At 41.7% G+C, this 14,518-nt stretch overlaps 1 protein-coding gene and 1 long non-coding RNA gene across 3 annotated transcripts in view; one reads left to right on the top strand and one right to left on the bottom strand.

The window, feature by feature from the left end:
• Positions 1 to 14,518, bottom strand: part of LOC140127491 (uncharacterized) — a 50,445-nt gene that overhangs the window by 6,458 nt on the left and 29,469 nt on the right. The window lies entirely within an intron of this gene.
• Positions 1 to 14,518, top strand: part of SHC4 (SHC adaptor protein 4) — a 53,159-nt gene that overhangs the window by 20,354 nt on the left and 18,287 nt on the right. For both annotated transcript variants that reach the window (XM_072148256.1, XM_072148257.1), the window contains exons 3-6: positions 6,495 to 6,558; positions 9,393 to 9,512; positions 11,049 to 11,102; positions 13,436 to 13,487. In XM_072148256.1, coding sequence (XP_072004357.1) covers positions 6,495 to 6,558; positions 9,393 to 9,512; positions 11,049 to 11,102; positions 13,436 to 13,487 — 290 coding nt within the window. The remainder of the gene's footprint in view (positions 1 to 6,494; positions 6,559 to 9,392; positions 9,513 to 11,048; positions 11,103 to 13,435; positions 13,488 to 14,518) is intronic.

The following is a 14,518-nucleotide window of genomic DNA, read 5'->3' as shown; positions in this document are numbered from 1 at the left end:
GGGGGGGACAGGGCATAATGAGTGCTGGAGCCTCCAGCCCTGCTGCTCTTCAATCGCCAGACACCGCTCCAACCCCATACCAGACAACAGCCAAATGTGTCCTGTCCCAAGAAGAGACAATACAAGAACTACAATCTCATATGGAGGGTCTGTATATTGGGGAAGGAGGCATAACATCAGGGTCTGGAGAGTCCTGGAATCAGAGGGGCCAAGAGGACACCTCCTCCATTTTTCAAGAAATTTTCAACACACTCATGGGGAACTCCCCTGACTCTCCTATTAAAATGGACAGAGCCCATAGAGCACTTCGCCCAAAATCCACTATTAATTGTCCAAGAGACATAATTTGTTGTATCAAAGACTTTCACCTTAAGGAAGAAATAATGATGAGAGCCTGACGGTTGAAACGTATTGAATTCCCAGGAATGCAAACTCATCTTTACCAAGACCTTCCCTGGGTCACGTTTTAACGATGCAGAATTTTGCGCCGCTGCTGAAACTGCTGCAAGACCATCATATTACCGATCAATGGAGCTTCCCATTCAGCCTCTCAGTGCAGAAAGATGGAGTTACCCTCCTACTTAAAACATTTAAAGACCTAGTGGAATTGCAAATCCTTGAACATCCCGATTCCAGACATACCGGAAAGAGCTCTCGCCCCTCCAAATCCACCTCTAGCCCCCACCTAGCAGAAAGTCCCATCGAGAACAAGATCAAGCTGCAGGAGTAAGTGGGTCTCGCAGCCACAACCAGCTCATGCAGTCTTTCTTTCTTAACAGAATTGGTTTATCTATTTGCTGACTCTCAGGTTCTTGTGTAATTTGCTGAAATGTTGAGGTATGCCTTACTGACCTATAGCTGATTGGCAGGTCGAGAGGGGGGGGGCGCGCTCTGGAGTCCATGCTCGAAGTGTCTGCCATAACCCATGTCTGGAGAGGCTAGGCTCCACTCATATGTTTTTGAATTGTAACTTAGAATTTAGCCATTTCCTTTTTTCCATTGTTCTTTGGAAGTTGTAATGTTATTGATTTTTGTAGTCAACTCATGTTTCCTGGCTACATCTCCCCAGTACACAGAAGGAGCAGCCTCGCTAAGTTACACAGGGGCCTCCCCGGGACAGGTCCTTGTGCCTCTCTTCTGGTTTGCAGATAAGCCTTTCCCAGATGTTTCAACCAGATGGTGAGAATTTTGGCATTTAATGTTAAAGGACTTAACTCTAACAATAAACGCAATCTATTACTGCAAGAATTGAAAAAGCCTGTAAATTTGCTAGGAATCTATATCCACAGGCCTTTTAAGGAAACTCTCAAACTAAGAAGGCAGGTGTAGCAATACTGGTACTTGCCCCTTTATGGCCTCTAAAGTACAGATGTACTGGGAGGGTAGATACATTATAGTTCAGGGCTCCCTAGAGGGACAGCCTGTAGTCCTCTGCAACATATATTCACCAAATTCAAGACAACTTACTTTTCTGTCTACGTTACTGCCCCTTCCCTGAAACTATTGAGACAGGTAGTTGATGCTAGGGCTAACCTCCACGAACTCCTGCTCATGGGCAGTGAGAAATTACTCAGATACTCCCGTAGATGATTCTATGAATATGGCAATAATACTTTGCTGGCTAACCAACTTCGGACACAATCAGCTAACAGCAACCCGTATGGCATTAAAGATGCCACAGGGACAATTAATTATGACCCAAATGTAGTGGCCCGAATCTTTGAAGAATACTATAGCAACCTATACTCTCTCCCCACCACGGTTCGCCCTGACTCCTCAGAGATGACGGACGACTTATCCCACTTCTTAAATGACTGTAATCTCCCCACCCTCTCGGGGGAGGCGCTGGACTGCTTAAACCAGGAGATCACCTCTGAGGAACTTGCAGAGGTGCTGCGAGCCCTACCCATGGGCAAAGCCCCAGGCCCTGATGTTTTTACCTATGCCTACTACAAGACATATAGTGAAATTTTGTTACCTCACATGGTCCAGTTGTTCAACCCCTTCCTTGGGGGTACCCATATTTCATCTACCATGCTCTGTTCCTACATCACGGTACTTCATAAACCTGGTAAGAACCCCCTGATATGCGCAAGCTATCGGCCCATAGCTCTACTTAACTCTGACTTAAAAATTTTCACGAAACAATTGGCCAATAGATTGAGTTAGTGGCTCCCACAGCTGGTCCATAAAGACCAAGTCGGATTCATCCGATATCGCCAGGTTGGAGATAACATGCGAAGGGCAGTGGACCTCCTGGAGGTTATTCAACATCAGGGAGCAGAGGCGCTTTTCCTCAGCTTAGACCAGTGATGGCGAACCTTTCAGAGACCGAGTGCCCAAACTACAACCGAAATCCACTTATTTACCGTGAAGTGCCAACATGAAATTTTAAACAGTAACTTATTGCTACCTGTTCTTTCACATCTTTCAATTGTATCGGCCGCTGAGGCCAGCAGTTCAAAGAAGGAGTGCAAATTCAGATTATCATTGTAGCTTCTCTCCAGGGTCTCTCTGTAAAGGAAGAATGGTGGGTCCAGCAGGAGGACCTCCAAAGATAATGCAGTTCTGTCAAAACCTTCTCATTTTTCCCGCAGTTCCAAACAGACAATGAAGTGTCGAATAGCACTGAGAGCAGCATCTCTTAATTTACCGGGGACTGCAGGAAAATTCAGTGTTTGGTGAACTCAGTCCTGGGGTGATGGCCTGAGTGCCCATAGAAAGGGCTGTGAGTGCCACCTCTGGCACCCGTGCCATAGGTTCGCCACCACTGGCTTAGACGCTGAGAAAGTGTTTGATCGTTTGGACCTTTATGTTCGCTACCTTGCAATGGTTTGGGTTTGAAGGACCCTTTCTCCAAGCTTTACGGCAGTGTACTCCACCCCTATGCCCTCTCACCCTTCTTCCCCATCAAAACGGCACATGTCAGGGTTGTCCACTCTCACCACTGTTATATGCCTTAAGCATAGAACCCCTTGTGGCTCATATCAGGGCAGACCCAGATTGTGGGGTATCATGGTCCTCAAAACTCAATTCAAAATCTCCCTATTTGCCGATGACGTCCTGTTCACTCTGTCCAACCCTCTTATCACTCTGCCAAACTTACACGCGACGTTAGATCACTCGTTTCTCAGGTTACAGAATCAGATCAAACTCCTTATGATGTGGTATCACACTCCTGAATTGCTGCTTAAGCTTAACCCAATTAGCTCAGATATTTGTTGACGATGTCATGGGGAGGTTGGCTCCTTGTACCACATTTTTTGGTGCTGTCCGGCAATAGTGAGCTATCGATATTCTCTTGGATCCTGCAGTATATTTACTTAATTTGCCCCCCAGAAATATCAGAGGCCCTAAAGCCAGGTTGCTCCTTCATGTCCTAACAGCGGCCAAATGTCTGATCTCCCTATTTTGGAAGAGACCTGCTCCACCCTCATCCACGGACCTCTATACTCGAATTAAGGACATGAGGTCAATGGAACACCTGACCGCCCAACTGAACAACAAATTGGATGTATTTGAATCTGTCTGGTCTTCATGGGACCTTCATTGCATGACTAATGGCTAAGGCTCTTAGGTCAACTGCTCCGGTTCCCCTCATATGTTCCTAAATTTGTGAGACTAGTCTGAAAGGTTTGTTTTATGGTTTTCTCTTCTGTTTCTTTTTGATATTATATTACCTAAAGTACTTATTTTTCATTGTACCCTTTTCCACATTTGTTTATAGCCCATCCCTGGGCAGATGTTCTTGCTTGGTGATTGTTAAAAATAAAACAAAATAAATTAAAAAAAATAAATTGAAAAAATGAATGCTATAATCAGATTGTCTTCTGTGGTTAACAACTCACCAATCTTTTCACTGTCCTAGTTTTTAAACATATACTGTAAGCAACCAGAGCAACAAAAAGGGAGGAATTGAAGAAGATCTCTCTCAGTTAGTGCTGGCGAAATAATTGGAGTCTTGATATTGATATTAAAGGATAAAGAACCAGGAGGAACAGTTCACAATCTTGCTCATGTCTCTTTACCTCAACCTTTATGGTTACATGTCCACCAAAGAAACCAACATATCTTAAAAGTCCACTCACTTTTGTGTGTTGGAGCGCAGTTTACTTGTAACTCTCCTCCGACACCAGCCCATGGCTCTCTGGCGTCTCCTGGACTGCCCATGACAAAATCTCAACCTGTCTCTACTTGTATCATTCAGTGGATTCCTTCAGCCTATGCAGCTGTAGTATATCTTCCTCAGCAGATATGTTAATTGGGGTAATTGGGGTAGTTCATGAACTTTGCTGTGATGAGGCTTCCTCCCATGTAATCACTTTTAAATCTGGACCTTTTCATGGTCTTAGGCTACATGCACACCTCTGCAGGAAAAATCTGGGCAGGACTAAGGCTCTATATACTGCTGTGTAGCCGCCCGGTATGTTCACGCTGCGGAGAGACGCAGCGCTCTCACCACTCAGTGACTGTGAATAAGGGAAGGGTGTTGGGGCTGTGAGTTATCCATAGTTTGAGCACCTAGCTCATGACCCCCATTTAAGGTTTCTGGTGTGGTAGTGTGACGCATAAATCATTTACACAGGCTGGTGTCCCTTGGACACTATAAATACAGCACAATTTTCGGGATTAATGAAACAGCTTCAGTTATGTTTTAGAAGACTTTAATGCCTCTTTTTGTGACTTCAAAGTCTCACTTTTGATATTGAGTAGTTTAGCCCACTCATTTTCATCAAACTACAATTTTCTAGTGACCCCAAAATTGCTTAATTCATTGCGATTGTCTACCAATTTTACACCACTTTTGCACTTGCACGAAACTAGCTAGAATAATCGAAACACTGAAGCAATTTGATCAGAGGCTCGATTTACCCCGTACCCATTTTCAGAACTAGACAATAATGTCTTTTTAGTAATACTGCATTTTACGTTGTACAGATTTTTGCTGAATAACTATCTTTGTTCCCATAAGATGTTTCCGTTTTGTTCAAACAATAAAGCTTTCTGTTCAGTTACGAGCTGTGCTTTTTTTCTGCTTAAAAGCTATTTTTTTCGAACAGAATTTTATACCTCTTATATCATTCCTCTGTTCTCAAGAAGTTACAATGAACAAAGAAGACTAGTGTAATTGTGATTACTGAGTGGGCAAAAAAGAGATACAAAATGGATATATGTAAAACCATAACACAGAAAAATAGAAAATAAGATTTTCCAGGAACATCCATCTATACCAGACTATTTATCTAGTTAGTCATCCCTGGATTGACACACAACCACCCACCACTTAAACTGGAAATTTCCTGTAAAATATTACTTGTGTAGCCTTAAGGTTTGGGAACAAAATATTATAGAAAAAGATCTAAGTGTTAGTTAACTTACCATGACTGGGACTGTAAGTTTTACATGCCCTTAAAAAGTGTGAGAATGTGCCTTGTGTATTTTTACATCAACGCTGAAAGTTTAATGAATATACTTTGATATGGTTCAAAGACAAGAAAACACAATGGGGCTCATTTACTAAGGGTCACTCTGCTCACTTTTGTCAGACTGTTTGCCTTTTTCGGGGATTGCACAGCTTGGACTGGTATTTAACAGGTGTCAGTGCTGGGATTTTGGCGCATGCAATCATTTTTTGTCACAGCTGCGCTGGCTTGCATGCGACAGTGAAGGGGGACGGGCTGTCAGACGATCCGACTGATTCGGACTGAGTGTGGGATTTAACTTCCAAATTGTGTTGCAAGCTAATGCACTTACATGCACCATGAAAAAGATGGTGAACTCTGTCAGACCTGAGTGGGGAAGTGACACATGCAGGATATCGGGCGCATGATCTTAGTGAATCGCGGCACAGTGCATTATCGTCGGACAATGCACTTTCTGTGAACTCCAGAGGACTGGTAAGTAAATGTGCCCCAATGAGGCAGATTTACTAAAAGAATGTGGTCTTAATTTGCACCAAAAATAATTCCCTGCGCAATATTTATCAATTTTTGAAGACACTTTTTAGACATATAGTGGCTTCACTATAACATAGCCATGGTCTAAACTGCATCAAAATTAGCATTAGAAAATGTGGACCCTTTTTTTTGTGAATTAGACAAATTGGAGATGTCTAGTTACAGTAGACAGAGCGCTTTATCAGCCAGCATCAGGCACTTTGACAAGGAAGGAGCAACTTAAAGCAGTTTAGTCTAATTTTGCACTTTCTAACTTATAAACATTTTTACAAAATGTGCTCCAGTGATACGATTTGTGAACACACAAATAAAATGAGAATGAACAAAGACTAAACTGGTCATAGACAATTCTAAGTTAGACTGTTGTATTTCTGTAGGGACTTCCTCCCCGTATCGATTGTATCGACTTACAATCTATTTGTGAAATAACCATCAAAAGTTTTAGTGATGAGCCAACTGATGGTAAATAATATTAATTAACTGTAATTAATACAACATTTCTATAACCTAATGAGTATTGTCTATATCTGTATACAGGGAAGCAATAAGTCGACTCTGTGAAGCCATTCCCTGTGCAAAAGGAGCTGGCAAGAAACGAAGGGTAATTATGCACATGTATCATTCACTACAGGTAGTCCCCGGGTTGCCTACAAGATATGTTCTTTAGGTTTGTACTTAGCTCCAGACAAGATAGTTTTTTGTCCTAGTGACAGTTGTTTTCTAAAATATTGTGCTGTGATGAGAACAAGGATCATCAATAAAGCTTCATTACAGACACCTTACAGCTGATTATTGCAGTCTGGACTATAGTAAAGCATTCAGAGAGCTTCGCCAAGGGTCACAGTGGCGAAAGGGGGTCCGTCTGTTACTAGGGGTTGTCTAAAAGTTGTGTGTCCTTAAATCAGGGACTGCCTTTACTAAATTATCAAATTTATATATCAGTAGATAATCTCTTTGTGTTCAGGTACTTTTCCATGCTATAACTATTATAGACCTTTTCTATGGGCGAAGTCAATAATAGGTGAGAGATGGGGTGAAGTACACAGAACTACCGCTGACCAGTTGCTTGCAGCGCTACTATTCGGTTGAGTAGCATCTATCCAGGCTCACTGCAAGAATTGCTCACCCTGAAGTAAAGGGTACTCTATGCACATAGTTTTTTTTACTATTGTCCTTGATAAGTAGCAATTCTGCAATCAACTGATGGATGGTAATGCCTGGTATTGCACCCCTACAAATCATCTATTATTGACCTATTCTATAAAAAAGCCTAGGATAGACAACTACAATGCACCACCAGTGCTTTGTAGGGGTTAAAAAGCATAACGGTACCATATTTTTTTTAATCAAAGATAAAAAAAAGACTTTAATATTTATGTAAATTAGGATAATGGGCTCTGGGGTGCGTTACCGGAGTCCATGCCGCCTCCTAAACTGGGTTCTAACCTTCCTGCTGGCTCCTCCAGGCCTCCCCTCCCGATGATGTCAGCTGGCTCTTGAAGGAGATGGCAGAAGGGGGGGGGGGATGAGGAGGCAGAGGGTGGGTTAGAACCACAGCCGAAGGGGATCTGATAATGCCCCCCAAAGCCCTTCAACCTAATTTACATAAAGATTTAAGTATTTTTTACAAACAATCACTCGGCTATTATCTTTGATAAGAATATGCCGGCATCATTTAAAATGTCTCACAGTTTACTAAAAAAATACAATACAGTAAATGCAGTTTGTTCTTTTGTTTGGCATTGACACTGAATAAATCCTTGGTTAGATGTTGTATAATAATGAGAGCATTAGAAACAATATAAAACCTAGTTATTTTGCTGCCCCTTTCCTAAGAACAGGGTCTACAGAGGTCAGTTTGCAAGCCTGTAGATGTCCCAACAACAAATGAAACATAGTATCTCATACATGTGATCTCCGGGCAGTTAACTAAGGCTTCTTTGTTTGCAGTGGATTTAGCAAAGTTATCCTCTGCATGACCAGAGAAAGGGAGGAATCGTTAAAGGGAAGTGCGTAGTCTTTTAATTACCAAATTGGCATGTAATTCACCATCCAAGACTTTTGTCTGGTTTCATGAGGAAGGCAGCGCTAAATGATAAAGAATGTGGCAGATAAGCCTCAATGATCCATGGAGCACTCACAGAGAATGCTCATTATGTAGGGAGTGTGTTAGAAAGAAAGCTGGATGCCAAGTGTGTAAGAACCACATTAAGTAGACCTGGCATTTATAACATGCTATGAAGGCTGATAAGTAATTGGAGTTACATAATGTTGGTGTCTGACGCACCATTTATTTCATCTAAAAACTTGCTTTAATTTATACTTGCGTCAAAACCACTTTCAAATACTTAATTAAGCAATTCAAGTATCAGGAAGCGGTTCAGGCATATGATTTTATTAGTTACCACTTAGGCGTTCCTCTGCTTTGTGGCACTGTGGGGAAATTAAATACTTACCAGGGGCATAACTAGGAGGGACAGGGCCCCAAAGCAGCCTTCTGAATGGGGCCCTCTATCCTCTCAGAATATATATAAATATATATATGTGTGTATATATATATATATAATATATACATACTCACACATGTATACACTCTAAGAGTGGTTTCACATTGGGTTTTTTTCACATCAGTGATTTCTCACTGAGCCCATTTTAGCTTATGAAAACATACAGATTGTTTTTTTCTTCCTGGCTTCAGTGATTTTTCACTGATGCCTTACTGACCCATTCCTTTTAATGGTCTTTTTCCCACTGATCAGTGGTCTGTTTAGAACCTGTTCTTTTTGTGTTCACTGACAACATTTGATCAGTGAAAAAAAACTGAAATTTGAAAGAGCCAGTTGAAAAGAAAGGTTCAGTAAGGCATCAGGAAGAAAAAACCAATCTCTATGTGTACATAAGCCAAAATGGGTTCAGTGAAAAATCAGATGTGAAAAAATGCCAATGTTAGTCCACCCTTATACACATACACACATTGACACACTTATGCGAACACATTCATGCACTAATAAATACATATACACACTTACACAGATCTGTCCCAGTAGCTGCTGACCACATGAGGAAGTATAGTTACAGTACAGTTATGCTGTACAATGTGCAGCAGAATCTGTTTATAATGGCGCATATCCTCCATTCTTCAGCATGTGAGGTCAGGTGCCGTGCCCCCTGACACTCCTGTCCCCACAGCAGCTGCTATGGCTGCTACCACTGTAGTTATGCCCCATATACTTACTGACACTGTATCCACAGATTATTGATCAATGTTGGTTCATCTTAAAAGATGCAGTTGTCATCACCATTTCTGTCTCCAAGCAGGAGCTCTACAAGATTTAGGGTCCATTTGTCAAACCAAATTACCATATTTGTAGTCAGGATTTATAAGAACGCCAAAATGAAATGCATGTAAATGTTTCCTTGCCTTTTTATTTTCAGCCTCCTGTAAAAGTTCTTTCTTACATACTGGGAAAGAGAAACCTTCAGTTTTCTGGGATAAATGTCAAGTTGACAATCTCCACCAACAGCCTTATGCTCACAAATATTGACACCCAACAGGTATGTGTGAATATAGAAAATACAATGTAGTATTCATTATGGCTGATATGCGTCTTCACTACCTCCCCCAAATACATCAAGTCATGACAAGTTGGTGATGCTTGTGTGCTGCCTCTATTAAAGTGCCATAATGAGGTTCAACAGAAGCACTTAAAAGGTAGTATAAATGGTAGTATAAATGAGAACTGAGAGGGCCCAGAATATTCACCATTTCATAAGTCTTGCTTGATCTTGTTCCACCATGAAATTGTCCTTTTGTACTAAAGGAAATTTATGAAGCCACTTGGGACAGACTTCTTTGCTCAAAAAAAAAATTTCCAATACATTTACGATAGCTTTTTGACCATTTTTCCCTTTTCTAACTTATCTGACAAAGGAGCTTGCCTTTGGAAAATGGGTGTGGTCTTTGGGAAAGTTGGTGTGACCCAGCTGAAATAATCTGTGTGGCAAAAAAACATAGGAGGTGCACCACATTGTGGCACACAGTTTAGACCAGTGGTGGCGAACCTATGGCACCGGTGCCAGAGGCGGCACTCAGAGCCCTTTCTGTAGGCACCCGGGCCATCGCCCCAGCACACCAGACAAGACTCAAGGAATTTTCCTGCAGTCCCAAGCAACTTAAAAGATGCTTCTTTCAGTCATATTTCGATATTTGCTTTGCTACTTGGGAGTGTAGGAAGAGGGAGAATAAATAGACAGGGCCAATTATCGTTGGAGGACCTTCTGCTGGCCACACAATTCTCTGTGTACAGAGGGAAACTGGAAATAAGCTAAAATGATGACAATTTTCCATCTTTCTACTGTGTTGCTGTCCTCAGGAGGCCAATATGTTGTTGAACAGGGAGCAATAAGTTGCTGCTTTAATTTTTGGTTGGCACCTTGCGATGAATAAGTGGGGTTTTGGGTTGCAGTTTGGGCACACGGCCTCTAAAAGGTTCGCCATCACTGGTTTAGACCATCTAAAAGCAAAAGTCTGTGGACCGAAGCCCAGGCCACCACAGGGATGGGTGGAGAAGGGAGGGGGAGTGAGCTCCTCACCTCTCTCCTCTTCATTGAAAGCCGTGTGGTCCAGTCACAGTGCACAGACACAAAGCACAGACACGGTGTGCTCACTACACCGTGACAGGGTCTGCCGCCAGATCAAGGCCAGCCACAATGGGACTTTAAACTGTGGCAGAATTCCTCATGGCAATGATCTGTTACACACTATTGGAGCCTGCAACACATTGATTAATTCTTCCATTGAGTCATTAATGGCTATTATGGCTACAGAGGCTACTATGTATATGTCTACGCATTTAAAAGCCACATATCAAGGACTTATGCATCACTGTAAGGCCAAAAATTTTATATATATATTTATTAATTGCAGAAAGAACAAGTGATTTATGGAGTAGTCTTGGTGAGCAGGACCCAGAAAAGACATTTCTACAATTTTGCTTGATGCCATTTAGAATAAGGGATTTTGAGATAGTAAGATGCAAAGCTTATAGCAAATTTTTTATCTTCTCTATGTAAATGTGATTTATTTTCTAGGTAGTTGCGAACCACCACATGCAATCAATATCATTTGCTTCTGGTGGGGATCCAGTAAGTATTATTTAATTTTTTTTCCATGAACCAATTACAATGGCATCCAGATGTCTATGCAGAATGAGGTCGGAAAGTAGGCAATAAGGGACGCCTTTTAGGCCTTATGACAATGACTTATAGTCATTGATGCTCCACTAGGGTATTCAGGTAAAATATGCAAATTAGTTTCCCACGATGGGAAAAGGAAAACCACACCTCTTTTGCTACTTTGTAACATTTTCCATTTCACCACACTAAAATGTATCCATACTAAATACAATGTTTGCCCTTTACCTACTGCAGTCATACTAATTCCTCCTATATTCACCTGAAAAGTGTCCATAAGAGACTGAAACATTTGAATATAATATCTGGATTTAATGCGTTGGTCCTGTTTAAATGAAATCTGTCATCAAAGTAAATCATGATAAACCAGGGACACTTACTCATAGGCACTGTTACTGTGGTAATCTTCTTATATTTGTTATTCATGGCCTCCTTCCTTCTAAAATCAACTTTTATAATAATGCTAATGAGGGAGAAGGACTATGGGCGTGTTACCAGACTTCCTGTGTACAGTGGATTGCATCAACCAAAGGAAGAGGGAAGTGCTGAGGGAGAAGGGGAGACAGTGTAACAGCCTGTGAAGCTACATCACAGACGGGCCCTGCTAGCACCCAACGGAGCCCTTCAGACTCATTAGCATAATTTTATAAGAAGATTACCACAGCACAGTGCCTGGAGCTATGAATAAGTGTCCCTGGTTTATCATGCTTCGTTTGAATGGTAGATTTCCTTTAAATGGAGATCACCAATGAATGCATATTTCATATTTTTCTGCATATTTTTCTGCTTGCCATTATGATTTGTATACTGTTCCTATCACTTTTGTCAGATTATGACAACCATTTCTTATCTGACAAATTTAAAATTCTTAGGCAACATTCAGACAACCTTGTGCGCCCCTGGCCGCAACCTGTGCGTAGGGGTGAACGCTCTTCACTACTTACCTCTCCATAGAACAGAAAAATAAACATATAGGACATGTCCTATATTTTGCAGCACGACCGCCTGGCACGGTTGCAGCTGCCTTACTCTGGGTGCCATAGTCCTCAATGGGAGCTGGAAATTCTGTGGCCAGATCACAGATCCCTATTACAGTTGTGTAAATAAGCCCTAAGGCTGTGTATATATTTTGTATTTCATTGCAATGCAGTAAAATATCCTATTTTTTACATAACAACATTGTATTTCATCCAATTCAGTTATTAGGAAAAGATTGTTTTAGACAAAATATTGTTCTAGCAAAATACACAATGAAGCAGACTCACATTACCTAACCACAGGCTACTGTGACCAATAGGAAATCATTTTAAACTGAGGTGAGGGAGCCTGTAATATTCCTCTAGGGAACTCTAACACTGACACAAAGGGGAAAACTTATCAGAATGGTGCAAAGGACCTCTGCGTTGCAAAGGAAAGACCAGAGTTAGACTAGAAAGTCTATTGCCTCCCAGATTTATCACAGTGTCTGATGCTGGATGATAATTCTGATGTCTAGTTGTACTTTGCATCATAAAATAATTGGACTAATTTACTCCAAGAAACTGGCCCAAAATGTTATTACATTTGCATAAAATTTGGCGCATGGACCTTTTCCTATGAAGCCATCCCCGCGTTCCCAAGATCACATTCCCTTATTTGTACTAGATGTAAAATTGCTAAATAATTCTGTCATAATTGTGTTTGATAAATCGGTCCCAATGTCTTATGTCAGTGGTGGCGAACCTAAGGCACGGGTGCCAGAGGTGGCACTCAGAGCCATTTCCCTGGGCACTCAGACCAGGACAGAGTTCACCAAATAGGACTAAATCTACCAAATCTTCCTGTAGTCCCAGGCAAGAGATGCTGCTCTCAGTGCTATTTTAAGGCTGTTTGGAATTGTATAAAAATTGAGAAGGTGTTGACATAACGGCAATATCTTTGAAGGTCGTCCTGATGGACCCACCATTATTCCTCACTGGAGAGAAGCTACAATGTCTGAGTCTGAATTTGCCCTTCTTTTTTCAATTGTATTGGTTTCCTCAGGGGGCTGATACGATTGAAAGATTGGAAGAACAGGTAGCAATAAGTTACTGCTTAAAATGCCATGTAGGCACTTCATGGTAAATAAGTAGATTTTTGTTGTAGTTTGGGCACTCGGTCTCCAAAAGGTTCGCCATCACTGTCTTATGTGATATATCTGTGAGTTGGATATTACAGACTTTTCCTCAGAAATTTAGGTTCAGTGGCTCTATAACAATTGTACTTGTATGGTCTATTGATTATTGATATTTAACATTTTCTTTCAGGACACTACTGACTATGTTGCTTATGTAGCTAAAGATCCAGTGAACCAAAGAGGTATGACCAATATTACTGTTTTGTCTTTGCAATATTAGGGGTTTTAACCACGAAAGAACGTTCTCAAATTTTAATCCCCCGTGATGTTTACACAATAAAGATTATTTTTAACCCCTTATTTTACAATTTTACTCAGTATTATTGCTGTTTTAGCTCCTATCAGTAGTAGTCAGTGTAAAATCTCAGAGTGTGGAGGCAGGGGGCTCTCTAAGCAGACACTTCATGATCCTTCTAGTGCTATGAGATGCTGTGTGTATCAGAGTACAGGTTTATATACACTTTTACTTAGCTTCTGAACATTCTACTAGGATCTGACAAATAGAAAAAGAGAGATGAGATCCATGAGATGGATATAAAACACAATGGGGTTCACTTACTAAGGGTCTGCGGAGCGCATTTTCATCGGGTTTCCTGACAATTTCCGTTTTGCGCCGCATCGTGCCGGGGATTGTGCCGCATGCGATCGGATTTTGCCGCACCGGTGCCGGCTTGCAAGCGACAGAAATCGGGGGGAGGGCCGTCGGTTAACCCGACGGATTCGTACTACGCACAGGATTCAACATTTAGAATTGTGTCGCGAGACATGCACTTACATGCACTGGGAAGAAGCAGGTGAACTCCAGCGGACCTCCGCGGGGAAGCGACGGATGCAGGAACTCGCACGAGCTTCATGAATCATGCCGGACTTCATCTTCGTTGGACCGTCTGAATCAGGGATCATGACAGGACCAGGTAAGTAAATTTGCCCCAATGATTCTCTCAGTTCTGTTAACTCACCAATAACACACACAGAGTCAGCTATATGCCCCCCTCCCGAATAAAGACCATTTATTGTCTGTAGCTAGTTAAGTAAGTCTCTGCATGCTGCTGCTTGCTGGCAGGAAGTGCCTGTGTCTTTGCTGGGGGTGAGGGTCAGGGAGCACGGTATCTAGCAGGCAGGAGAATCTATTCATGAGAGGAATCGAACCATAGTCAGAAGGTTTACAGTTGTATCCAGGGGCAACCAAAATTGTATACAAAAGTAAACCATG

Source organism: Engystomops pustulosus, chromosome 4, assembly GCF_040894005.1.
Source record: "Engystomops pustulosus chromosome 4, aEngPut4.maternal, whole genome shotgun sequence".
NCBI lineage: Eukaryota > Metazoa > Chordata > Amphibia > Anura > Leptodactylidae > Engystomops > Engystomops pustulosus.
The sequence above is the reverse complement of the archived record's forward strand: the minus strand, read 5'-3'. Positions and strand labels throughout refer to the sequence as shown.